General features: G+C 53.3%; 3 protein-coding genes across 5 annotated transcripts; 2 read left to right on the top strand and 1 right to left on the bottom strand.

Annotated features, from left to right (window-relative positions):
* Positions 1-326: 326 nt before the first annotated feature.
* LOC309354632 (uncharacterized protein) lies at positions 327-6924 on the bottom strand. Of its 3 annotated transcripts, XM_081884884.1 has the most exons (9): positions 6832-6924; positions 5279-5372; positions 4762-4837; positions 4452-4525; positions 3984-4214; positions 3399-3461; positions 1654-1750; positions 589-661; positions 327-502 (listed from the first exon to the last, which is right to left on the bottom strand). In XM_081884884.1, exons 1-9 carry the CDS (start codon positions 6920-6922, stop codon positions 471-473), a joined length of 831 nt encoding a protein of 276 aa, XP_081741010.1. In that variant the 5' UTR covers positions 6923-6924; the 3' UTR covers positions 327-470. The 3 variants fall into 3 exon arrangements, with proteins under 3 accessions (XP_081741010.1, XP_081741008.1, XP_081741009.1); XM_081884882.1 differs by lacking the exon at positions 6832-6924 and having other exon boundaries at positions 5279-6178; XM_081884883.1 differs by lacking the exon at positions 6832-6924 and having other exon boundaries at positions 340-502; positions 3419-3461; positions 5279-6182.
* A 153-nt stretch (positions 6925-7077) lies between these two features.
* MED11 (mediator complex subunit 11) lies at positions 7078-9850 on the top strand. The gene is made up of 3 exons (XM_081884891.1): positions 7078-7248; positions 7466-7596; positions 9383-9850. The coding sequence occupies exons 1-3, from the start codon at positions 7107-7109 to the stop codon at positions 9518-9520; spliced, it is 411 nt and encodes a 136-aa protein (XP_081741017.1). The 5' UTR covers positions 7078-7106; the 3' UTR covers positions 9521-9850.
* A 3022-nt stretch (positions 9851-12872) lies between these two features.
* On the top strand, positions 12873-26001 carry LOC309355985 (uncharacterized protein; the record flags this gene model as incomplete). The annotated part of the gene is made up of 6 exons (XM_081887163.1): positions 12873-12889; positions 14088-14549; positions 14699-14780; positions 15063-15145; positions 15902-16028; positions 24422-26001. Exons 2-6 carry the CDS (start codon positions 14178-14180, stop codon positions 25999-26001), a joined length of 2244 nt encoding a protein of 747 aa, XP_081743289.1. The 5' UTR covers positions 12873-12889; positions 14088-14177.
* Positions 26002-26119: the final 118 nt, after the last annotated feature.

The following is a 26119-nucleotide window of genomic DNA, read 5'->3' as shown; positions in this document are numbered from 1 at the left end:
TGGAAGTTTTTATTAAGTGGTTTGAGCATTAAAACCGGGGAGAGGGTGTGGGAGAAGTGGAAAGGGGGCTCCTGTGAAAATAGCAGCCCCCCTCCCAGAGATTCTCAGATCTGCAGCAAGGACTCCCCACTTTTGCTGCACCGCTGTGGGGCCAGACGGTCCCTGACCCCCAAGTTTTGCAAGAAGGAAGACCCTCACCTGCAGAAGAGCTATGTGGGGCTTTTGGTAGCCGCCCAACCCTGGGGGGGGGGGGCTTGAGTCCATGCTACCCCTGACCCCCAAAAACTTGTAGACTCCAGGGTTGTGGGGTGTGGCTTAGCCCCCTTTTCCTGAGCAATTCACACAACCAGCACGCTCTCCGTGACGTGAGGACCAGGTAAAGAATCAAGGTGCCATTGCAAGCGTGCTGTGACCACTGAGCAAGCCGACCGATGGCCGTGCAGACATTCTCAGAAAGGGCCAGGCTGCATTCACGGGGCGGGGGCTGCCTCAGGAATTGGACCTGCGGCGAGAAAGAGGGGGCCAAGTTAAGGACCTGGAGGAAGTTTGCTGCCCCACGGACTCCCCGGGAAGGAGGGACAAGGCTACCTGCAGCTGCGCGCTGAGCCAGAGGGGATGAGGCCCGAGGGGGGCTGGACTCTGCTGGTCCTGCTTCTGAAACCTAGAAGGAGGGGAAGGAGCGCTAAGAACCGCAGGATTGAGGGGGAACCCCAGGAATCACAGTTCAGGCATTCCTGACAGGCGGCCACCCAAACTGCTTGAAGACCCCCAACAAAAGAAAAAGGTTCTTCCTGACGTTAGCTGGAATCTCCTTGAAAATTGAAGCCATTGCCTCAAGTCCTCTCCTCTGGAGGTCCTCCTCCGAGGGCCTTCTGGCGGTCCCCTCCCTGCGAGAAGTGAGGTTACAGGGAACCAGGCAGAGGGCCTTCTTGGTGGTGGCACCTGCCCTGTGGAACACTCTCCCACCAGATAACAAGGAAATAAACAACTACCCGACTTTTAGAAGACATCTGAAGGCAGCCCTCTTTAGGGAAGCTTTTAATGTTTGACACACTACTGTATTTTAATATTTTGTTGGAAGCCGCCCAGAGTGGCTGGGGAAACCCAGTGAGATGGGCGGGGTATAAATAATAAATTATTATTCTTATTTTAAGGGAGCAGGAGAAAACCAGCTTGCTCCATCTTCCCTGGGACAGCCCTTCAGGTATTTGATGGTTCTCATCTCTCCTCCTTCCCAGGCTAAACTTCCCCAGCTCCTTCAACCATTCCTCATCAGGCCTGGTTTCCATCCTGCTTGCCCTCTTCCAGCTGGTCAACATCCTTCTTAAATTGTGATGCCCAGAACTGGACACAGGGCTCCAGGTGGGGCCTGACCAAGGCAGAATAAAGCGGTATTATTCCTTCTCTTGATCTGGACACTCGACTCCCGTTGCTGCAGCAAGGATAGTATTCACCTTTTTTGCTGCTGCGTCACACCTCTGGCTCACGTCTACCAAGCCCCTTGGTCGTTTCCAAGATCGCAATAAACCGAGATCAAATGGTATGAAAATGCAGCTTGATGCTTTCCTAGAAACCTTCCGCCCTGGAAGAATCTCTTGCCTGAAAGGTGGGGCGCGCATTACTTGACTAAATATGCCCCCCCGCCACACCCACCTTTGGGCTGCTCCCACCTTCTGCGCTGGTTTCCTCGCAAGACGTGCTGAAGGTGCTGTCGCTGGGAGACGATTCTGCAGCTGCCGGCCTGGGAATCCTGCATCAAGAGAGAGGGGCAGACCATGTTGGGGGCAGGCAGTTGGGTGCCCCCCTTTCCTAAGGAAAAGTGGGGGGCTTTCAGAGCAAAGGCAGCTGCTGCTCAGAAGGCAGGGCTAGCCTCTGCAAACTGGCTCTTCTTAGAAAATGACACCCTGCTTTCCCCGCAGAGGGAAATTGAAAACATTTAAAACCGTGAAAAACAAAACGTTCAATCTAGGACTCTCCTCCCTTGGAGGTTTTTAAGCAGTCGAGTGATTTCAATACTGCTTTACATTTTAAAAACATCTCTAAGCGGTCTACAAAAAACAGGCAACTTAAAGTGTTGCAAAAACACACAAGTTTAATTTTTTAACAATAATTCAAAGGTTTGGTAGCCGTCTGCCATGAATATTTCAGTTGCAATACCTGCATTGGAGGGGCTGCACCAGAGAGCCCTCGCCGTCCTTCCAGCTTTTCAGTTCTGTGATTTATTAATTGCATTTTTATCCTGCTGCTCTCTTATTTTTTAAGACATAAGGACCAGACCCGGGATCAATGCACACAGAGCGGTCAGCCAAGACGCAGGATCCCAGCGTGACTGACACAGGATAATTCTTCCTTCCAGTAGCACCTTAAAGACCAACTAAGTTAGTTCTTGGTATGAGCTTTCGTGTGCATGCACACTTCTTCAGATCTGAAGAAGTGTGCATGCACACGAAAGCTCATACAAGAACTAACTTAGTTGGTCTTTAAGGTGCTACTGGAAGGAATTTTTTTTGTTTTGACTATGGCAGACCAACAGGGCTACCTATCTGTAACAGGATAATTCTATTATTATTATTATTACTACTACTAATCTGAAGGGCCTGGTCCATAGAAAAGGGATGGGAAGCTTCAGGGGTTGCCATAGGTTTCCCCACTGAAAATCAGAGGTGCTCAGGGTCCAGAGATGGTTGGGGAAAAGCCAGCGGCCCTCCAGGACTCCTCGGATTGGCACCATGATGAAGGGCGAGGTGCAGAATGCCCACCTCCCTTCTCAAAGCAGCCCAACCCCAAAGCTTCCTGGAGCTGGGAATGGCTCCCCCCCCTCCCTATAAGGCAGGATTGGAGCAGCTGTCCTCTCTATCACAAAACGGGGAGAGCAAGGCACCTCAAAACCTTCTGCCAGGACTGATAACCCCCATGGAAGGCCCCAAGGGGAGCCTCTCCTCCTGTCTCCCAGGGGCCAAATGCCCCCAAGAACTGAGGAATGGAGGTGGACTGCCTCTGGAGCTGGAGGTTCCACAAGGACACCATGGCTGCGTCAGGGCAACAGGGGGCCACCTAGTCCCGCCTCCTGGCCTCGCAGTGGCCAACCAAATGCCCATCATGGGAACCCGCAGGCAGGATCCGGGTGAAAGAGCAACTCTCTCTTCCTGCGGCTTTGGCAACTGGGATTCAGAAGCACGGCCACCTCCAACTGCGGAGATGGAGCAGACCCACCGATGGCCCGTGAATCTGCCTCGTCTCCCCCTTTCACCGCTGCCTCCTGTGGGAGGGAGTTCCGCAGTTCAACTCCGCGCTGCATGCCAGAGTGGCCCAGGGAGCTTCAAGGCCGAGTGGGGATGGCAGCCTCACTGGAGAGGGACACCCCCTCGCCCTCCCTCAGGAAAAGGAGACGGACTCACATGCCGGCGGCTTCCCTCGCCTCCTGCAGCTTCTCTTGGAGGCGCCGGACTCTCCGCTGATACCTGGGGAGGGAGAGAGACTGAGTCGGGGCTGCAGTGGATTCCAGGGAAGAAAAGCCTTGTGCAAAGAGGGCAGCAGATGAACTCTAACCCAAATGTCTTGGCACTCCAATGTTTTGGCTCCTGAACGCCGCAAACCCGGAAGTGAGTGTTTTGGTTTGCGAATGTTGGTTGGAACCCGGACATCTGACGGGGCTCCAAACGCATTGTAAGGAGTCTCTATGGGAGTATATTGTATTTAAAAATGGGGTATCCGTTTTTAGGGAGCTAACCAGGTTGGGATAGCAGGCTTGTTGGGTTTTGAATGTCTTATGTAGATTTTTCAATTTCGTTGTTCTGTATGGGAAAACGACAATAAAGATTATCGTATTGTATCAAGCTTGCTGCAGCCAATCAGAAGCCGGGCCTTGGTTCCCGAATGTTTTGGAAGTCAAATGGACTTCCGTTCGGCTTCCGTGATGCGACTGCACCTCCCCAGCCCCCGGCCTGAGCATCTTTCCGGACAGAGCCCCTCCCTCTGCTCACCGGTCGTGCTGCTCGTTGGCCTGGTTCAGGCGGCCAGCCTCCAGCGCCTTCTCGCGCACCCAGCGCACCTCCAGCTCCTCCCTTTTCTGCCGCGCCTCCTGCATGAGTCCCTGCGCCTCGGCCAGCTCCTGGCGCAGCCCCTGGGCCTCCTGGGAAAGCGCCCAGGCCTGGCACTGCGCCTCCTCGTGCCGGCGGGTCAGGGCAGCCAGATCCTGGGCCAGGCGCCTCGTCCTGCGGAGGGGCAGAAAGCACTGGATCCTAGAGAAAGCCAGGAGGGACACCCAGGGGTCATCCAGCCCAACCCCTGCCGTTTTGTGGGCTTCCTGGTGAATTTTGCAGCAAAGACAGGGGAAACGGAGGAAGGAAAGCTGCTGGAATGCCTGCGAACCAGCTGCACCCAGCTTCTTTGAAAGGCCGAGTCCCCCTCCCCTCCCACACCTGGGGGGCCAGAGAGACCAAGACTCCTACTTTGCCCGCTGCTCCTTGTTCTCTGCCTCCGCCTCCCTCAGGATGTCCGTCAGGAGGGCGACCCGCTGGTGCAACTGCAAAGCAAGCGCAGCACTTATTCCTTTCTCTCCCGCATTTGCACCCCTACGCTTTTTGTTCCGGGAGCAGAGATTGGGTGGCTGTCTGTGGGAGATGTCAGCCTTGAGATTCCAGCACTGCAAGGGGTGGGACTAGATGACCCCTGGGGAGCTCCTCCCGCCCCACAATTCCATAATCCGACGGAGCCACAGGAGCTGGCCCCGATCCAGGCCCTCGCGAAGCCTCCACTCACCTCCTCTCTCTCTTTCCGGAGTTCGATCAGCTCCATCTCCTGCTGCACCCGGAGGGAGGCCACTTCCTGGGGGGGCCTGGGAAAAGCCAGAAGAGGGGGACCAGGCAGAATTAGATAAACTAACAGGTAGGATTCGAAACCTGCGGGATCAGAGATTCTCAGAGGACTGGAGTCAACATATGAACTATTTGAAAAGTAATTGTGATGAACAGTTTTGCAAGGTGGATTATTTGAAATATTAGAAGACTACGAAAAGAATTATTAGTTAAGGATAATTAAACGCAATATAGAAATTATGAAATGCAGAATAAGTGATAAAGAATGGAAAATCTTCAGAGGTGCTGACAGAAGTCTAAAACGTGTTATGAGAAAATATGTTGTATGACTGTTGGAACTGATATGTTAAAAAATCAATAAAAATGTATAAAAAAAGAAGTAAAAAGCCAGAAGAGGACACCCCCCAGTTCAGCAAACGCCCGTCCTCCCCCCATGCCAGCACCCCACCCCGCGCACTCACCGGCAGGACCCCACAGCCGCCGGCCACTGCGCCCCCTCCTCTGCTGCTGCCAGCAGGGTCTGCAGAGCATCCAGGCGGCCATACAGCTTTTCATCTGGAAGAGCAAGTAGGAGCGTCTCAGGAGGGGGCTGGGAAGGAAGGGGGTCTCTGGGCAAAGGGGCTTTTAGAAAGGGCAGCCGCACCCTAGGCCTCCACTGCCCCGCTTGCCTCTCCAAAGGCTGGGGAGAGAAAGCAGCTTCTTCATGCAGCATGCCGTTAACCTGCGGAACTCCCTCCCACAGGAGGCAGCAAAATGGCCACCGGCCTGGACGGCTTTAAAAGAGAATCGGGGAATTTTGCAGCGGAGGACAGGCCTGTCAGTGGCTACTAGCGAGAATGAAGGCCCTTTGCTTGAAATCATGGGGAGAGCTGCTCTTGTGTTCGAATCCTGCCAGGTGGCTTCCCATCAGAGGCGTCTGTCTGGCTGCTGTGAGATCAGGACGCTGGGCTCGGGGCCCCCACTTTGGCCCCTCCAGCAGGTGGCTCTGATGTTCAAGGCAATGGTTGCCAGCAGAAGGGGCCCTAGGGTCATCCAGCCCAACCCGCTGCAGTGCAGAAATCACAGCAAAGGAAACAGGCCAGCCAGTGGGTGCTGTGGTTCAGCCTTCACCCACTTGGTGGCTGCTGGGAGTTGTAGTCCCACAACCTCTGGAAGGCGCCAGGAAGGCAAGGGCTGCTGTAGCAGTTGCAGGATTCTGCACCAGGCAGAGAGCCAAGAAGATCCTATTCTGACTCTATGGCAGGGAAGCGGCCCTCCAGCCCTTTCTGCCCGGCCCTTGAAACTCCTGCCAGGCTTCACGCCTCTCTGCCCTGCTTTATAGCCTCCCAGGGTTTCTGTCTAACCAGAAAACATCTTCAGACTCCGAAAAGGCCAATCCCCACACCAGGGATCCTTGGCATAATTATGGACGTTATGCAAATCAATGGTGTGACTGTATTTGGAATAACTCTGTGCGGTTCTGGTTATCTCACCTGAAAAAGGATACAGCCAAGTTGGAAAAGGTTCAGAAAAGGGCCGCCAAAGTTATTGTTATTATTTATTAATGTTCTATGCTGCCCTTCATCTGGGGGTCACGGACGGGGAGGTTGAAAGTGATCGGGGGGCGGAGCAAGTCCCTTGAGAGAAGGTTGCAGCCTTTGGGGCTTATTTGTCAAGAGAAAAAGTGAGGAAGGGGCAGCATGATGGAACCTGATACAATTATTAGTGTCTTGGAGAAAGTGGAGAGAGGAAAGCTTTTCTCCCCCGTCGGTCCCAGCAGAACTTGGGCGCAGCCAATGAGGCTGAAGGGAGGGAGGGAGAGGCGTTCTCCTGCAGCGTCTAAAGCGGCGGAGCTCCCTGCCACAAGAGGCAGCAGGATGAAGGGAGGAGCTCCCAGCTGGCCCCGGCGGGCTGCCCTGCGGGGAATGTGACCCCGCCCCGCTGACCAGGGTGACCCCAACCGAGCCCCCCCCCGGGAAGAACCCCAGCGCAGCCGGCCCGGTGGCGGGGAGTTCCCCGGGCCCTCTCCTCTCACGTCGCTCCAGCAGCAGCCGCAGGCCCCGCGCGCGCCGCTCCCGCCGCTGCAGCTCCGCGCGCACGTGCTGCCGCCAGCCCGCGCCAGGCATGGCCCCGCCCACCGCGTGACGAAGTGCACGACGGGAGACGGAGTGCGGAAGCGAGGCATTTAAAGGCCTCGCCTGAGAGAGGCGCATGCGCACGCCTCCCGACGGAAGAGAGCGCGGGGCGCGCCGGGAGGCGTAGTTCCGGATTGCTCGGCGCATGCGCAGGCGTCCCGGCGCGGAGAGCGCGATGGCGGCGGGCTCCTCGGCGGCGGCGGCGGCGGCGGCCTCCGTGTCGGGCTCGGGCGCCTACGGGCTGGGCTTGGCCAACGAGCGGCTGCGGCTGCTGGAGGAGCTGGAGCGAGAGATCGGCGCGGCCATGCAGAGCGCGGGTGGGCGGGGCCTGGGGAACGAGGGGCGGGGCCTTGAGCTGCGCTCTGCGAGGGAGGGGGCTTCTGGGGGCGGGGCTTAGAGGCCTCTGGGGCGGGGCCTTAGGGAGCAGGCGGGGCCAGGCGGTCCCGTGGGCGGAGCTGGGGGGAATCCCCCTGCGCCTGAGGGTCCCCTGCCTGCCCCGCCCACCACTGACACCCCCTCTCCCCCCCCCCGCAGGCACGGTGATCCTGGAGCTGTCCAAGGAGAAGCCCAACTGGAGCCTGCTGGAGCGCCAGACCTCCCAGTTCATGGGCTCCGTCCAGAAGGTGGAGTCGGAGCTCTCCGCCCAGATCCGCTACCTCACGCAGGTGGGTGGGCGGGGCTGGCTCTTTTGGGGGGCCCCATCCAGCACCCCAGAAGCCGCAGTAACAAGAACAGGAGACGGAGGCGATGTGTCTAAATTGACGCTCCTGCTGTCCGCCTACCCAGCTGGGGGAAAGTCCCCCGTTCACCTGCCGTACCTGGAGAGGGATGCTCCGAGCTCGGAGGACTTGCCTGGGGCTCCTGGGCTGGGGGCTGCCGGGGCCACCAAGTGGGGTGGCTCTAAAAGCTGAGGAAGCCAATTCATGGGGTGAGAAAGGCTGTCTGTGGCTGCCAGCCATGCTCTGCTTCCACAGCCAGAGGCAGCAACGGTGCTCCTGGCTACCAGTGGCTGGAAACTCACCGCAGGAGGGCCCATTGCTGCTCTTGGGCTCGGATCCTGCCCCCAGATTCCCCACCTTGTGGGCCAGTGTGAGAACTTGAGGCTGGGCTGGAAGGTCCCCCTTTGCTCTCCTCCAGGGGCGGCGGCGGCTGCAAGACTATTCTGATGATCAAAAAGTGACTTGCAAAGCTAAGCCAGACCCCGTGTGGTTTCAGATGGGATGATGGGGGACGGCATGGTGAGATTCCTGCATGTCAGGGGGCTGGACTAGATGGCCCTCGAGATCCCTTCTAGCTCTACCATTCTTTGAAAAGGAGACATTGTGCACAGTTTGAGGGAAGGGGAGGGAAACAGGTTGCAGGGGACCAAGCAGAACTTTATATATCGACATTATTTCCTTGTTGCACTGCTATTCCACCTTTTCCCCCAAGGAGTTCAAAGTGGCCTACATGCTTTCCCTGTTCTGCATTTAAGCACTATGAGGTCGGAGAGGCTGAAAGAGGCAGGACAGCCCCCCCCCCCATGTCGCATCCAGTGTGTTTTATCGTGGCCGAGTGGGGAATTCAAACCCTGGCTTCTCCCAGGTCCTAGTTCTCATTTAATCCCACACCAACCCTGCAAGGTAGGCCAGGCTGAGAGGGACAGGGATGGACCCAGGGTCACCCAGTGAACTTCACAGCTGAGGAGTTGGCATCCCACCTTCGGGGGGTGAAGTCAGCACAGAGCGTTACATCGCCTGCTGGGGCTGTGGAGACCGATGTGCAAGAGACAGGTGTTGTGGCAGCCAGCTTTAGAAACTAAGGTATATAATAAGCAAGGCGCAAAAGGCCACTTTAAACCTGAGTTTGGTCACCACCACGGAATGTCTGTTTGATTCTTTTATTCTGTTATCTCAATTGTGTTGTCTGACCTTTGCTTGCTCTTCCAACACACACAGTGGAAACGGAAACAGTGTTCACTATGGACTAAGGCGGAGGCTTTTAAACTGGGCTTGCCCAGAAATCTCCACGCAGTCTGGACAGTAGCATAATGTGCCTGGCTAATTTTGAGTCCCGGTTGCAGCCGGGGCAAGGAAGGCGCCTGGTTGTGCTGCTGCACCTGCACCTGCACCCTGGCGTTCCTTCTCTCTGCGCTCCCCATTCCTCCCCTGGTCACTGCTAGAGAGGCGCAACCTGCCTGTCTCCAGGCACGGCCGGCCGTCGTCTGCAAGGGATTCCCACATGGCTGATGTTGCCAGCTGTCGTGCCACGTTTGCAGACGTCTTTGTAGTGCAGAGTTGGTCTGTGATGGGCCTGGTGCCTGGAGCCAGCTCCCCATGGGGGGATTTGAACCCTTGCCTCCCGCTTCCTAGTCCGACACTCTGCCCATTACACCGCACCGGCAAGGGGTCAGGCCCTTCCTCTGAGCTGCCAGCTGGCCTCTCACCCAGCCTGCTTCCCTCTTCCCTCCAGGTGGCCACAGGGCAGCCCCACGAAGGCTCCAGCTACTCGGCCCGCAAGGACTGCCAGATGGCCCTCAAGAGGATCGACTACGCCCGGGTCAAGCTGGGAGAAGTCTCCCGGACCTGCGAGCAGATGCTGGAGCAGTGAGGTTGAGGCGCCCAGGGGAGGCCTCTCCCGGGTGGCCCCTCCTGGCCGCCAGCACTCGCCAGGCTGCTCTTTCTGGACAAAGGACTCTGAGCAGCCCGCCTGGCAGGGACGGCGGTGGAAACTGCCTGCGGGGCAGAAGAGGAACAGCAACGTCTCTGTCGCCTTTTGCAGTTTCATAGCTTTACTTCCTCCTCTTTGGCGTCTTTCCTGGAACAAACTTGTGATATTTATGAAGCGTTTCCACAATTTTTTTTCACAAAACATTTGTTAGTTTTTCAACAGATTCGCGGTATGCACATTTTCATTAAATGAGATCTGCCAGAAGGGCAACCAGTGTGGGCTCAGTTCAGTGTTGGCATACCCCATGCAGCCTCTGGGCTCTCCTTCCTTGGAGGTTTTTAAGCAGAGGTTGGGTGGCCGTCTGCCTGGGTTTCTTTTGTTGTGATTCCTGCGTTGCAGAGGGTTGGTTTGGATGACCCTTGGGGTCCCTCCCACTCTCCAATTCTCTGGTTCTCCACTCCCGTCTTTCAGCCCAGACACTGATCCAACTCCAAAGGCCTTCTGGTAGTTCTCCCACTGTAATGAAGACTTGGGGAGGGCTTAGATATTGGAAGACCTGGAGAAAAAATGGGGGGAAACCAGTTTTTTTCCCTGTTTTTCCCCAAAGCCATTCTTTTCCAGAAAAATGTGGGCGGGGAGGGAGTGGGTGGAATATTCAAACTATATCTCTAGGAGGGCTAGACCCCAAGAATAATGGAATCATAGGTGTGTAGAGTTGGAGGGGACCCCAAGGATCAACTAGACCAGCCCCACACAATGCAGGAACTTCCCCTGTTTTTTCCAGGCCATCAGCACAACCTCAACGGATGGGTTTGATGGGAGACTTGAGGCAGGAATTGATCTGCTGTCAGGAGAATAGAAAGGTTCACTGAGCAAGCATAGATAAGTCTAGCTAGGAGTCAGGGCTGGACTTCATCGTATTCCAGACTCGGAGCTTTCCTTCAGGAAAGGAGAAGGAAGCCTCTAGCCCTCCGAGAAGGAAAGTGACCACACAAAATGTGCAGGCAACTGGAGGGGTTTATGCGCAATCTATCAGCCTGGTTACTCCTGCCTTTCAGTGTTTGCAGTCCAGGAAGGAAGTCAGAACGGTGATTGACAAGTGAGTCGTTTCTTCCAGGTGTAATTCAGACAAGAGGCTATAGGGAAGACATGCCACCACTTCGATGTCCAGAGGAGACTGAACAGAAAGCCCTGCTGTGATGGACAGCTGAGCCTGGCAGAGTCTGGAGCTGCAGTGCCTCCGAAACACCACCAGGGGGCTGGAGCCTCTCTCTGATTGGCTACCCAGAGGGACCCCCAGGGGGCGGAGCCAGCCCTTTTGGCGGGAAGATGAGAGGCGCCTTTTCTGAGGGAGTTTTGAGGCTGGAGCTGAGATGGGAGGAAGGGAGGAGGAGGAGGAGAGGCTGGTCTGAGGGAGAAGTGGCTCTGGCCTGAGGAGAAGAAGGAGAGAGGAAGAGGGGCTGAGTCGGGGGGGGGGGGGAGACAGGCTCCAGGGGTCTGAGAGAAAGAAGAGGGCCGAGGGATCCCCTGGGTCTGGCGCCCCAAATAAAACGCCTCAGGAGGGGCATTGCTGAGAGGGGGGGAGGCTGAGGGGAAGGAACCTGGTCTGGTTAAAAGGATTGAACTGCCACACCTCCATAACTAAGGAAAGGAGCGAGAGGGAAGTAACAGAAACCGATTTGAGCTTTCCCCCACCCAGTCTAGAACCAGGACCATCTACTTACCTGAAGTGTAGCAGCTCATTTTAGCAGCTGAAGGTTAAGGAAAGGTGTGCATATCCTGCCTGTGACATTCCCATATTTAGTTGAATAAGCTAACTTCTGCCTGAAAGAACGCATCTCCCGACCCAACTTGGTTTCACAAGCCTCTTCTTTTTGAAAATAAAACTTTTCTCATTTGATGAACTCTTGCCCGAGACTCCCTGAATGGAAGTTTCCCTCACACAAGACAGCCTGGGGCAAATGGGAGAGATTCATTGACTTGGCATCATGTTCCCTGGTGGTGCCATATTTCACTGGGGGCAGTTACTGGGATGAGTCCACTCCAAATTACGGCAATTGGTTAGTGGTGGGATCTGCTACATCATTCATTGATGGTTGTGTCATGATCCAAAAGAAAACCCGCAAGGAGAATACATTACCACAGAGGAGGAAATTGATGAGCGGAGAAGGCCTCCCGAAGTGAGAGGAAGCACAAACTGAGGTCTTTCTTTTTAAAAAAATAAATTTTATTTATTTTCAGCTTAACAATAACCACACATCAAACCCCCATTTGACCTCCCTCCCCCCTTCCAGGGTTTCTTCCAAAATCGCTTCCGAAACTGCCCTCCCACTTGACACCTTTTCCTTAAATTGCTCTCTCAATTTTCTTGCAAGGTAGCCTTGCTTCCATTTCAATTAATCCTGCTCTTGTATTTTGTAGTTTACAATGGTTTTTAAGGGAAGCCCCATCATGTCCCCATTCTGTATGGAAATCTTCTTTCTTCTGGATTCCTTCTTCTTCCCGTTTGGCCTTTATCTGGGATTCCTTGGCTGAGGGGAGAAACACCTGAATTGCAACTTATTACCAAACTTAAAACCATGGAGAGACCTGGTCTGAACAAAGACCTTGGATTCTTATCTCATTATACATGACAAAGCCACTTTTCACCTTCTCACCCCTTGCTTTTTCCTGTAAGACCTATTGCAGTCGTTAAGAGTCGTCAACAGGCTCATCACAGCTATCTGCCACTCACCCATTCCCACCACCCTTCTGAGTAATACCCCTCCCCACCTTCTCACAATATAGAAGGGTCTGGAAACTTCTGTTTCAGTGTATCTGAAGAAGTGTGCATGCACACGAAAGCTCATACCAAGAACTAACTTAGTTGGTCTTTAAGGTGCTACTGGAAGGAAGTTTTGTTGTTTTGACTATGGCAGACCAACACGGCTACCGATCTGTAACCTGAGGGGGGTTTCAGTCGGGAGGCGAAATGGAGGAAACGAACACGGGAACTTCTGGAAAGACGGCAGCTCGGGGGGTCCTGCCCCCCCCCAGTCATAGGGGCAACTCCTGGGGCGGGCAAGGGGGCTTCAGCGCCCCCAATAAAAGACTTGAGGGGGCCGAGACCCCCCATTGGTGAGCCTTGCCATCCCGATAGCGCGCCTGCATCCCTTATGGGGGGCGGGACTCACCCGCCCCCGAGCCCCCCCCGAGCGCATGCGCGAAGCGGGATCCGGCGCTGACCCACAGCGCAGGCGCGAACTGCAGGCTCGCCCCATAAGAGAGACCCCCCCCTTCTCCTGCGCCTTCTCCGACCTGCCCCACAGGGGAAATCAAGGTAGGGAGCGAAGCAAAGGGAAAGGGGGCGGGAGAAGCCCCCCCGGCCGACTGTCAAGTCAGGCTGCCTTTCCGTGAAGTCCTGAGATTCCTGCTGCCTTGCGGGGGGGGGGAACCCTTCCTGGGCTACGATTCTGTGATCAGGATCAGGGGAGGAATGAAGGATACCAACAAAGATTTCTCCTGAGCTCGGCTTGCCAAGGGTTAAGATGAACTTGGGGCGATTCCTAGAGAGGACCGGAAGAAAGGTGCGCGGGGGGGGGAGGGAGTTCCTCCCGAGTCCCAGCCCCGCCCTGCACGTCCTTTCCTGCCAAGGGGCGGGGCTTTGGTCTCTGGGGTCTCTCCCTTGGGATCTGGTGAGTCTCCTCTCTCTTCTTGCATGGTGGGGGGGCTCAGCTCAGGAATGGGGGACCCCCAAGTCAGGGAGCAGAGGGGCCTCCCTCTTCCTCTCTGCACAGTGAGAGGCACCTTGGCAGAATTTCAGTCTGGCAGAATTATGCCTGGAAAAGAAAAGGGTTTCTAGAGAAGGAGAGAGAGAGAGAGAAAATCAAGGCGGTTGAGATCTGCTCCTGAGCAAAAGCCCCTCCCTCTCAAGGGCCCTTCTGCAAGGGGGGGGGAGGGGGGCTTTGTCTCTCTCTTCTGCAGGCGCTGGGATGTGGGGAGTGGGGGGGGGATGCAGGGGTGGGTCTTCTCAGCTCATGCAGCAGGGGACCCCCAAGTCAGGGAGCAGAGGATCCTCCAGCCCGGGAGGCGTCACAGGAAGGCTGCAAATGCATTTTTTCATTTGGACCCACACACTGCTTGCCACTTTCCGGAGGGGGGAAACTGGTCAGGTGAAAAAGTGATGGATATTATCATCATCATCCTCATCATCCTCATCAGTGCCATGCCCATCTGGCTGGGCCTCCCCAGCCACTCTGGGCAGCCTACAGCATATATAAAAACACCAAGCTTTAAAAATCTCCCCAGGCTGCCTTCAGATGTCTTTTAAACGTTGTGAATTTCTGTATCTCCTTGACCCCTGAAGGGAGGAGTGATGGATTGTTGAATTTCTATACCTCTTAATATAAAGCTCAGAGTCTGGCCTGGGGTGCAGTCCAGTCCGGCTTCCTAGCAAGACTCATCCACACTTGCCCAAGGAACATATTTCTCCTTCCGATTGTGTTCCAATCTAATAATGGAACAATGTATTTGCCACCATCTCTCATTAGGACAGACAGCTCTTGGCAGAAGACCAAGGGATTCCTTCTGATCTCGGGGAAGCTTCCTAAGAGCACAGATGGATCAGCAAGACTCGGCTGGCAATGAGAGCAGTGGGGGATTCTGGGCAAACTCTGTGCAGAGGATCCTGGGGGAGGAGGACAGCCTTCGCTCAGATGTGCAGAGCCAGAGGTTCGGGCAGTTCGGCTCCCAGGAGGCCAAAGGACCCCGAGAAGTTTGCCACCGGTTCCTCCACCTTGACCGTCAGTGGCTGAAGCCGGAAAGGCACACGAAAGCTGAGATGCTGGACCTGGTGATCTTGGAGCAGTTCCTGGCCGTCCTTCCAGCGGAGATGGAGAGCTGGGTGAGGGAATGCGGAGCAGAGACCAGTTCCCAGGCCGTGGCCCTGGCCGAAGGTTTCCTCCTGAGTCAGGCAGAGGAGAGGAAGCAGGTGAGAGAGACTTTCCTGCAGACAGGAGGGAGAAGATCCCTAAATCTCATCCTTCTTTGAAAGTATCCAAGGCGCTATATTGGACATCCCTAAAGATTTTGCCCCTAATAGTTCTCATTCTATGTTTTGAATCCTTGATTCTCTTTTAGGGAAAGGATCTGTTGACAGAAACAGGTCCCGATTCCTGTGAGGCAGAGAGGACTTCATTGGACTCCAGAGAGAGGCCGCTGGGTAAGGAGGAAGGAATTTCTTCTCATTTGGGTCACATTCTCTGGACTTGGAAATTAATCCATGGGGTTGTTTCACCTTTTGGGGGAAGACAGTTGTGGCCAAGAGCCCAAAGGAGGTGAGATGTATTTTTGCACAACAAAATATGAAGTGGGTAAAAATGCAAAAATGCACTTGGCAGGGGAGACTTCTTCTAAGGCCCACCTGCAGTTAGAGAGGCACTGCTTCACCTCTGAGAGAAGCATCCTGCACTCCTGTCTCCCCCCTTGCCCTTGTCTCTTGCAGGGGACAGAAGGATGCCGGCAAGACCTCCTCACCTGTCTTTGAATGGGAGTGGAGAGGAAGCAGTGGCTGTGGACCCAGATCAGGTAATGGGAGGCAGCCTTGTGAGAAAGAGGCTGAGGGGTGGGGCAGCCAGGGGTCCTCTGGAGTCAGAAGGAATCTCTCCTCTGGGTCTCTGTCAAAACTGCCTTTAACAAAGACTGACAGTTTCTGTGCTGAGAATGAGGAACAGACACCCCACCTTAACTAGCCCTCTGAATGTCGCTAGTATCTATGAGTGGTTGCTTTTTTATTTGTCTGTTTATTGTGAAATGCTGAAATAGGCTTCTAGGGAATTAACAAACCATAAAAAATTGTAGCCAGGATTCATCAAACCAGTCCCACCTGTAGCCCAGGGCTTTCCCCACTCTCCTCCTTGTGCCCCCAGTCCATAGGGCATTGGGAGGGTTCCCTCCCTACACAGAACAATGCATACAATAAAAGACACAATAAAAAATTCAATTAAGATGCTAAAGGAGCATCTGTGCTTAAAATATGTGGCAAGACTATCCCATGAAAGGAACAGATAGGTAGCCGTGTTGGTCTGCCATAGTCAAAACAAAAAAAATTCCTTCCAGTAGCACCTTAAAGACCAACTTAAAGACATCTGAAGAAGTGTGCATGCACACGAAAGCTCATACCAAGAACTAACTTAGTTGGTCTTTAAGGTGCTACTGGAAGGAATTTTTTTTGTTTTGACCATGAAAGCAACACAGCAATTAACAGGCAGGAAACAAAAGAGCAGTGTGTAGTGGATAATATTCATGCTGTCAAAGAGGAGGAACTGTTCCTTTTCCTTTTAGGGTCCAGTGTGCTTTGAAGATGTAGCTGTTCGTTTCACGGAGGAGGAGTGGGCGTTGCTGGATCCTGACCAGAGAGCTCTGCATAAGGAAGTCATGGAGGAGAACCGTGGGATCGTGGCCTCTCTTGGTAAGGCTCCCTGCTGGATCACAATATCTGTTTTGAAATTCCATACGTATATATATCTAACATTTAGAGCGTGTCCAGACGAGGTGCGGGCCCCCCTGGGGGATATCATCAATTTGTCCCTTGGCACCGGGACTTTCCCTGTGGAACTGAAGGAGGCAGTGGTGCGCCCACTCTTAAAGAAAACATCATTAGATCCCTTAGATCTGTCCAATTACCGCCCGGTTTCGAATTTTCCATTCCTGGGTAAGGTGATTGAGAGAGCAGTTGCTGAACAGCTTGGTAGGTTTATCGATGAATCATTGGCTCTGGATCCATTCCAGTCCGGCTTCCGCGCTGGTCATGGGACCGAGACGGCTCTGGTCACCCTAACAGATGATCTCCGCACGCAGCTAGATCGAGGCAGGTCGGGGCTGCTGATTCTTCTAGACCTGTCAGCAGCCTTCGACATGGTCGATCACGAACTCCTGGACCACCGCCTTGCCGACGTGGAGATCCAGGGCACAGTCCTTCAATGGCTGCGCTCGTTTCTCTCTGGTCGGGGACAGAGGGTGGCGCTTGGGGGGGAATTGTCATTGCGCCACTCCTTGGTGTGTGGAGTGCCCCAGGGTGCGATTCTCTCCCCGATGCTTTTTAACATCTTTATGCGCCCCCTCACCCAGCTTGTCCGGAGTTTTGGGCTGGGCTGCCATCAGTATGCTGATGACACCCAACTCTATCTGTTGATGGATGGCCATCCTGACTCGGCCCCAGACACACTGACCAGATGTTTGGAAGCTGTGGCTGGATGGTTACGTGGGAGCCGGGTGAAGTTAAATCCTTCGAAGACAGAGGTCCTCTGGCTGGGACGGGACAATATGGGATTGAGGGGGCAACTCCCATCTCTTGTGGGGGTGCAATTAGTGCCAGCACCGTCCGTTAAGAGTTTGGGTGTAATCTTTGACACCTCCCTCTCTATGGAGGCGCAGATTACAGCTATAACAAAGGCGGCATTTTTTCATCTCCGCCAAGCTAAGCAGTTGGCTCCTTACCTCTCTTGCCCTGACCTAGCCACTGTGATCCATGCGACGGTCACCTCCAGATTGGATTATTGTAACTCGCTCTACGTGGGGCTGCCCTTGAGACTGACCCAGAAACTCCAGCGGGTGCAGAATGCCACAGTGAGGCTCCTTATGGGGTCTTCGCTGCGAGATCACATTCACCCAGTGCTATACCAGCTGCACTGGCTCCCGGTGGAGTACAGGATCAGGTTTAAGGTGCTGGTTTTAACCTTCAGAGCCTTATACGGACTAGGACCCTCGTACCTACGGGACCGCCTCTCCTGGTATGCCCCACAGAGAAACTTACGGTCTACAAATAAAAACATCTTGAAGGTCCCAGGCCACAGAGAGGTTAGGCTGGCCTCAACTAGAGCCAGGGCTTTTTTGGCTGTGGCTCTGATCTGGTGGAACGCTCTGACACAAGAGACAAGGGACTTGACATCTTTCCGCAGGGCCTGCAAGACAGAGCTGTTCCACCAGGCCTTTGGTCAGGGCGCAGACTGACTCCCTCCTTTGGCAATCTTTATAGAACTTTAGTATGGTTGTCATCAATTTTGATCTTAATTAATTTTTATAATGTTTTTAGAATGTTGCACTATTTTAGTGTTGTTAGCCGCCCTGAGCCCGGCTTCGGCTGGGGAGGGTGGGATATAAATAAAAATTATTATTATTATTATTATTATTATTATTATTATTATTATTATGTGATGAGCCTCCCAGGTTTTGATTAGCTCAGCAATGCCACCTATAGCACCTGGGATTCTAACCCACAGCTCACCTTGAATGGACTGTTTTGTCTGTGAACATTTTTCCTCTAGCTATTTCTTTTAAAACAAGGATCAGGCTGATGTGAACTCTTCAGACATTTCTGAATGTAGGCTTCAGGGTGTTGCAGGAAGTTGAAGAAGCCTCTGCTAGGTTTTTTGTTTTTGCCTCTGTCCGGTTTTGGCTGACCAAAGAGACGACTGACCTTGGAGATGGAGCAGATTTCATGACTCAGTCAAATAACATCCAGCCCAGAAAAAAGCCAGGCTTTTCGAATCTTAGGTTCCCATAAAGATGTCTGTGGTTGCAAATCCCCAAAGGCAATGAATGCTGTATTAAGATTTCCCATATAACTGCCTTCAGTTCTTCCTCTATCAGAAGTATTCATGAACATTGTTCAATAAGGGGGAATCTTTTGGCCGGGGTGGTTCCTTGGGTCTCAGTGAATGGAGAGCAGACAAACTATTGGGTGTCAGAAGCAAGCTTTATTTAACTGATGGATGATCCAATGAAGCAAGCAAAATAACATCCTTATCCCACACTCACTACAAAACAATACCTGCTGTACAATCTAAAGCGAATAGCATATTTGCAGTTCTTTATTTTACATATGTACAAGCAGCACAGTACAACTTATGCATCCGAATCGTCCGGTTCAGATTTGGGGAGGGGTCTTCACCCGCTTCTCCTCCAACAGAAGGGGCAGGGAAGTTTCATGGGACGTCTCTGGTCCTTGCGCTTTCACCCTCTCCTTTCCCGTGCCGAAGGCACAGCCATAGGCCCTCCGCCTGCCCCTGAGCTCTCTGTGCAGTGCTGGGGCTCTGCTTCAGCATAGCAGAGCCTTGACACCTCCTGGCTCCCTCCTGCTAAGTGAAGTCTCTCAATAGTTTTTCAAAAGTTTCAACGGAAGACGGCTCAAAAGGACAGTGTCTCCGGAATGATACTACTTTTTTGCAATAGTCTTCATCAGCCAATATTTTTGAACAGAATATGCAAGTACGATTCATGCTAAGGATAAGCAGAGCATTATTGAGAGACTTTACTGTCAGCCAGGAAAGGTTTAACCAGGCCACCTAGCCAGGTTAAACAGCAATCCGACAGTCCTTGAAGTTGCTTGTGCGCAGCGACAGGCAGGCAGCACCATGAGCCAAACCGGGGGAGCAGGCGCCACGGAGCAGGCAGCTGGAGTGCAAAATCTGGTGGAGAGGAACCGAGATTTGGAACAGCATGTAGCTCTGCTGACGGCGCGGCTAGAAGAAAGGCGGGTGCAGGATGCACAGGTCAGACCCACCCCCATCGCAAAGAAGGTACCGGGACTGGTACATAAGTTTGGGGGGAAGCCCCAAGACTATAATGGGTTCCGGACGGAAATAGAGTACGCTTTGGAGCTACAGCATAATGACTTTGCTGATGATGGGGAGCGAGTCGCATATGTTATTGGGCATCTACAGGATGGCGCCCGGGAATGGGTCAGGCCCCTAATGGCGACGCAAAATGCTGCCTTGAAGGACCTTAGGAAATTTTTTGGCGCGATGGATGCAATGTACTCCAGTCAAGTGGAGCAAAATGTGACTCGCCGGGAACTGATGGGGTGCAGGGAGGGGAGCCAATCAGTTAGAGAGTACTGGTCGCATTTTGCGATGCTGATCCACTGGCTTGGGTGGGATCTGGACTCGGAGCCCATTCAAATGTTGTTTGAGGAGGGGTTGTCCCCAACGGCGAAGGACGAGCTTTCCCGCGCCCCGCCCGCAGTCAATGGATCAGCTGACCAAAGCTGTGCTTGCGATTGGAGTGCGCCAGGAAGCGCGGGAGGAGGAGAAGCGCAGGGGGAGAGGGGAACGTTGCCATGACTACCGTATTCCTGAAGTGCCGAGGCAGTCTCCCCAGCCGGCTGAGCCAATGGAGATAGATGGGGCGCGCGAGAGAGGTTTCAAACTCCGGTGAAGGTCGCAAAAAGGAGGGAAAGGATTGGAAAGAAGTGTTTCCTCTGCCAACGGCCAGGACATTTTGCCAGGGTCTGCCCTCAAAGAAAGGCATGGCAAGGAATGGTGGGAGCCGCTGGTGGTGGGGAGGAGGAGGAAAATGGGCAGGGGCAGGGAAACGCCAGCGCTTGGCTGCCGATCAGTGGGCACAGCAGCCAAGCCAGCAACTAATAGAAGTGCCCCAGCCAGACCCCCCCCCCAAGGCAGCTATAGCCATAGAAGTGGTGCTAGAACTCCCGAATGGGCACCCAGTCAAGGTGAAGGCGCTGCTGGATTCAGGCAGCTCCTGCAATTTCTTTAGCAAGGACTTTGCTCTGGCGCACCAACTCCACCTGCTGCCCCTGGATTTCCCCTTGCAAGTGACCACCATCGATGGCAGGGAGCTTCTGGGAGGGGAAGTGACACACCAGACCCCACCAATGAGAATGAGGGTTTGCAGGCACACGGAGACCGTTGCCTTTCACGTAGCCACACTGGCAGGACCCACAAAAATACTGGGAATGAGCTGGCTGTCACTGCATGATCCAGTAGTGGCATGGCACCAGCGGACAGTCACCTTTGGGTCAGCTTACTGCTTGGAACACTGCATGGGGGGGGAACCCCAGGATGACAGTGGCCAGGGTGGCGGGAATGGCGGTGGAGCCAAAAGGGAAGGTGCCACCCCAATATGCTGACCTGCAGGAGGTCTTCAGCGAGAAGGCGGCGGATAGACTACCCCCCATAGGCCCTTCGACTGTCAAATCAACCTACTCCCAGGGGCTCAGCTGCCAGTGGGTAAACTGTATGCCATGTCAGACAGGGAGATGCAGGAGTTGCGGGAATTTATTGACAAGAACCTGAAAAGAGGTTTCATAAGAGAATCAAAGGCGGTGGGGGGCAGTCCGGTGCTCTTTGTGGACAAAAAAGACACAAATCAGCCCAGATTAGTCATAGATTACAGGGCCCTGAACCTGGTATCGGAACCCGTGATCTTCCCAATGCCCAGGATTGACGATATTTTAACAAGGGTGAGGCAGGGGAAATTTTTTACCAAGCTGGACCTCAGGGGAGCATACAATTTGATCAGGATGAGGGAGGGGGACGAATGGAAAACCACCATGTTCACCCCACTGGGGGCCTTTGAATACCTAGTTATGCCCTTCGGATTACAGTCGGGCTCCGCCTGTTTTCAAGCTTTCATGCACCACGTGTTGGGTTCCCTGCTGTACAAGAACTGCCTAGCCTTCTTGGACGACGTCTTAATCTATTCTGACAATGAGAAGCAACATGTCAAAGATGTCAGGGAAGTGCTAAAGAGACTGCAAAAGCACCAGTTGTGGATCAAGCTGGAAAAATGCCAATTTCACACAAGGGAGGTAGAGTTTCTGGGGTACAAGTTGTCAGACAAGGGCCTAGCTATGGACCCCAGCAAGGTGCAGGCAGTACTGGAATGGAAGGCCCCCAAGACCCGGAAGGACGTGCAGAGGTTCCTAGGGTTCAGCATCTTCTACAGGAAGTTTATCAAGAACTTTGCTCATTTAACAGCACCCGTCACAGACTGTCTCAGCAGCAAAAAGAAGTTCGTCTGGACGGAAGGGGCCCAGCAATCCTTTGAAAGCCTGAAGAAAGCGTTCGCGTCGGAAGAGCAGCTCCTGCACGTGGATCTGGAGAAGCCCATGAGGCTAGAGACCGACGCGTCAGACCAGGCCGTAGGAGCCGTACTTTTACAGCCAGGAACCCAGCAAGACTGGAGGCCGTGCGCCTTTTTCTCGAGGAAGCTGAACAAGTCGGAGCAGAACTACACGGTGTATGACCGCGAACTGCTAGCTATCTATGCAGTGTTTCGCCGATGGAGACATCTGTTAATAGGGGCGCGGCACAAGATCCAGGTGTGCACGGATCACAAGAACTTGGAATACTGGAGGATGGCGTGAGTACTCAACCAGAGACAGATTCGATGGGCACAAGAGTTCTCCAAGTTTTCCTTCGAGATCCGGTATGTGCCGGGAGCGGAGAATGTTAGAGCCGATGCTCTCTCCCGGAAGCCGGAGTACATGGAAGGAGAGGGACCGCTGGAAGCCCGACACGTGTTCCCTGAGGACAAATGGGTGTGTGGGGGAGTGTTGGTTGGGAAACGAGAACTAGCAGGTGTCACCAGGGACGACGAGTTTGCCCAAACTAAGATCAGGGAACTACGGGAAGGAAGGAAGGGAGAACCAGGGAGAATTTGAGGGAAAGGAAGGGGTACTGTACCATAAGGGAGCGCTGTACGTACCGGGGGAGACATTGAGGGGAAGGGTTCTCAAACAACTCCACGACAACCCAACAGCAGGGCACTTTGGTCAGCACAAGACCATGCTGCTTGTCACCAGGCAGTTCTGGTGGCCAAGGGTAAGGGAAGATGTACGGGAGTACATACGGGGGTGTGACCACTGCCAGAGGACAAAGGGGGAGAGGGCGGCCCCTGCAGGGTTACTGGAACCCTTACTCACACCGGGAAGACCCTGGGAGGTGGTGTCCATAGATTTTATGACTGATTTGCCCAAATCAAGAAGGAAGACAGCAGTCATGGTAGTAGTCGACCTACTGACAAAAATGTGCCATTTCATAGCTTGCTCGCATGCGGTGATGGCAGAGGAAACGGCCAGATTGTTTGTGGATCACATATTCAGGTTGCATGGGGCTCCCTTGAGGGTCATCTCTGATCACGGGAAACAATTTACTTCAAGGTTCTGGAGGAAGCTCATGAGCTTGCTGCAGGTCGAGGTGGGGTTCTCGACGGTGAGACACCCGGAAACCAACGGACAAGCGGAACGAGCGAACAGTATACTTCAGCAATACCTACGCTGCTACGTCAGCGAGAGACGGAACGATTGGGTAGAGAAACTAGCGCTGGCTGAATTTGCATACAATAATGCTGAACACGTGTCCACGGGAATGAGCCCGTTCATGGCCAATTATGGGTGTCACCCCAGGGCCTTCCCGGGGGAAAGGGGAGGAGGGGTGGAGCGTACCGGCGGCAGAGCAGTTTGTGGAAGAAATGGAGGCCTTGCACCAGCAGCTCCAGATGAATTTGGAGAGGGCCAAAGAAATTTACAAGAGGCAGGCAGACAAGCACCGTCGGGAAGGGGAGACCATACGGGTGGGGGACCGGGTGTGGTTGTCAACCCGAGGGTTACCCTTTAAGGGAGGGTGCAAGAAGTTGCAGCCGAGGCGACTGGGACCTCTTGAGGTAACACAGCGGGTGAACCCCGTGGCATTTAGGCTCAAGCTGCCTGACAGCATGAAGTTGCACCCGGTGTTCCATAGGTCCCTACTCTCCGTACAGGGAGGGGCGGGAGAAGTCACCACACACCCGCAAGTAGAGGAGAGAGAACACCACAACCAAGCCACGGAAATACTCAATTCCAGGTGGCGGGGGCGCAAGGTAGAGTACTTGGTCGCTTGGGAGGGAGAACCCTGGTCCGAAGACACGTGGGTTCCCGCGGAGGCAATCAATGACGGGTATCTAGTGGAAGAGTTCCACAGTCGGTTCCCACGCAAACCAAAGCCACTAGGAGATTCTGGGAGGAGCAATTTGGCACCACCGACGAGGAGGAGTTCGAGGGTTTTCCTGACTCCGAAGAGGAGGGAGGAGAAGCGTCGCAGAGGGAGGATTCAGACTGGGAGGCCCACCCCGCGGGGAGAGATCAGAGAGGGTGGGAAGCGGGTTTTGAATCCTCTGAGGATGGCAACAGCTCCTTCTGAGGATTTCCTGCATCGTCGGCCGCGGACAGGGACGAAGTTGGACCCAGAGGTCGGGCCGGGGGTGGAGGGGGTTCTGGGGGAGAGATGGATGTCAGGGAACTGCCATCGGAACGAGAGGAGGAGGCGAGGCTCCACGATGATGCTGGAGAGGGGACAAGTAGGGAGAGAGGCAGGTCTCCTGTTGGGGAAGAAAATCAGCGCAACACCAGGGATGGAGGGGGGCCAATGGGGGAAGCAGAGAGCAGGCTCAGAGACTCTTCACTGGACACCAGCGGGGAGAGCACAGGTCCTCCGCTACCCACGCCCTCCCTGCGCATAAGACTTCCGCGCAGGGAGAGTAGGAGGAGACTGGGCGTCAAACAACTTTTATGTTGGAAAAGGTTGAAGAAACACCCACTGTCAGATTCTGCCAGCGACTGAACAGCGACAAAGTGAGGGGCTGTCCAGCCAGGAAAGGTTTAACCAGGCCACCTAGCCAGGAGTGGCGGCAACTTACGCACGAGCAACCCCATATAACCATTACATTTACTTTTGAAACTTTTGAGACGTCTTCTGTTGATACTTTTGAAAGACTATTGTGAGACTGTCCTTAGACATCTGTTTTGAACACATGGCTTGACAGTCCTCGCTACCACTCTGTTATATTGTATATGTGAACTTTGATTGGCTTACTCCTATAATTTGAATGATATCATGATTCTATTATATATTTTCTACTATTAGCCTACGTGTTGTGTTTATATTGTGTTGATTCTTCAGTCAGAGCCAAATCTAATGCTGCAGCATATATATCTATTAGAAGCTACATGAAAAGCAGTAGCACTACGTAGTCCCCATTTCTTCCTGAAATTAAAGGGACATAATCCATTTCTCTTTCCTGCAGATGGTGTTAAATTGGAAATGAAGAACAAGGGAAAGCTTGACAAAATCTGCACAGTGGAGAAGCCATCTCAATATTTGGAATGTGGAGAGAACTTAAATCAGACCTCCCATTCCACTTCCCATCAACGACATCCCTGTGGGATGAAACCCTATCAGTGCCTGGAATGTGGGAAGAGCTTCAGCCAGAGCTCCAGTCTCAGTTCTCATGAAAGAATTCATACAGGGGAGAAACCATATCAGTGCTTGGAATGTGGAAAGCGCTTCAGCCAGAGCTCCGGTCTCAGTTCTCATAAAAAAAATCATACAGGGGAGAAACCTTATCAGTGCTTCGAATGTGGAAAGCGCTTCAGCCAAAGCTCCGGTCTCAGTTCTCATCAAAGAATTCATACAGGGGAGAAACCATATCAGTGCTTAGAATGTGGAAAGAGCTTCCGCAGGAAGGGCCATCTCTCATCCCACCAGGCAATTCATACGGACGAGAAACCATATCCGTGCATGGAGTGTGGGAAGAACTTCAGTCAAAGAGACAAGCTCATGGCCCATCAAAGAATTCATACAGGGCACAGACCATATCGGTGCTTGGAATGTGGGGAGAGCTTCTTTAAGAGTTCTGCTCTCATTTCCCATCAAAGTATTCACACAGGTGAGAAACCTTTTCAGTGCTTGGAATGTGGAAAGAGTTTCACTCGGAAGGGAGGTCTCACTTCCCATCAAATAATTCATACAGGGGAGAAGAAATATTTGTGCTTGGAATGTGGGAAGAGATTCAGTCAGAGGGGCAAGCTCATAGCCCATCAAAGAATTCATACGGGGGAGAAACCATATCAGTGTGAGGAATGTGGAAAGAGCTTTGCCTTGAAGGACATATTCACTTCCCATCAAAGAACTCATACAGGGGAGAAACCGTATCAGTGCATGGAATGTGGGAAGAGGTTCAGTAATAGGGCCTACCTCACTTCTCACCACAGAATTCATACAGGGGAGAAACCACATCAGTGCTTAGACTGTGGGAAGAGCTTCACCTGGAAGGAAAGTCTCACTTCCCATAGAATAATTCACAAAGAAGAGAAACCATATCAGTGTGTGGAATGTGGAGAGAGCTTCACTCGTAAGAAAAGTCTCTCCTGCCATCTAAGAATTCATACAGGGGAGAAACCATATCAGTGCTTGCAATGCGGAAAGAGATTCAGTGACAGTTCCCATCTCTCTTCCCATCAAAGAACTCATACAGGGGAGAAACCACACCAGTGTGTGGAATGTGGAAAGAGATTCAGTGAGAGGGCCACGCTCACTACCCATCAAAGACTTCATACGGGGGAGAAACCCTATCAGTGCTTGGAATGTGGAAAGAGATTCAATCAGAGGGCCCATGTCACTTCCCACCAAAGAATTCATACAGGGGAGAAACCATATAAGTGCTTGGAATGTGGAAAGAGCTTCAGTCAGAGTTCTGCTCTCACTTCCCACCAAAGACTTCATACAGGGGAGAAACCATATAAGTGCTTGGAATGTGGAAAGAGCTTCAATCAGAGTTCTGCTCTCACCACCCATCAAAGAGTACATTTAGGGAAGAAACTATAGAAGAAAAAGAGTTTGGATTTGATATCCCGCCTTTCACTCCCTTTAAGGAGTCTCAAAGCGGCTAACATTCTCCTTTCCCTTCCTCCCCTACAACAAACACTCTGTGAGGTGAGTGGGG

The sequence above is a fragment of the Podarcis melisellensis genome (genome assembly GCF_964234715.1).
Source record: "Podarcis melisellensis genome assembly, chromosome: 13".
Classification (NCBI taxonomy): Eukaryota; Metazoa; Chordata; class Lepidosauria; order Squamata; family Lacertidae; genus Podarcis; species Podarcis melisellensis.
This window is presented reverse-complemented; position numbering and strand designations above follow the sequence as displayed.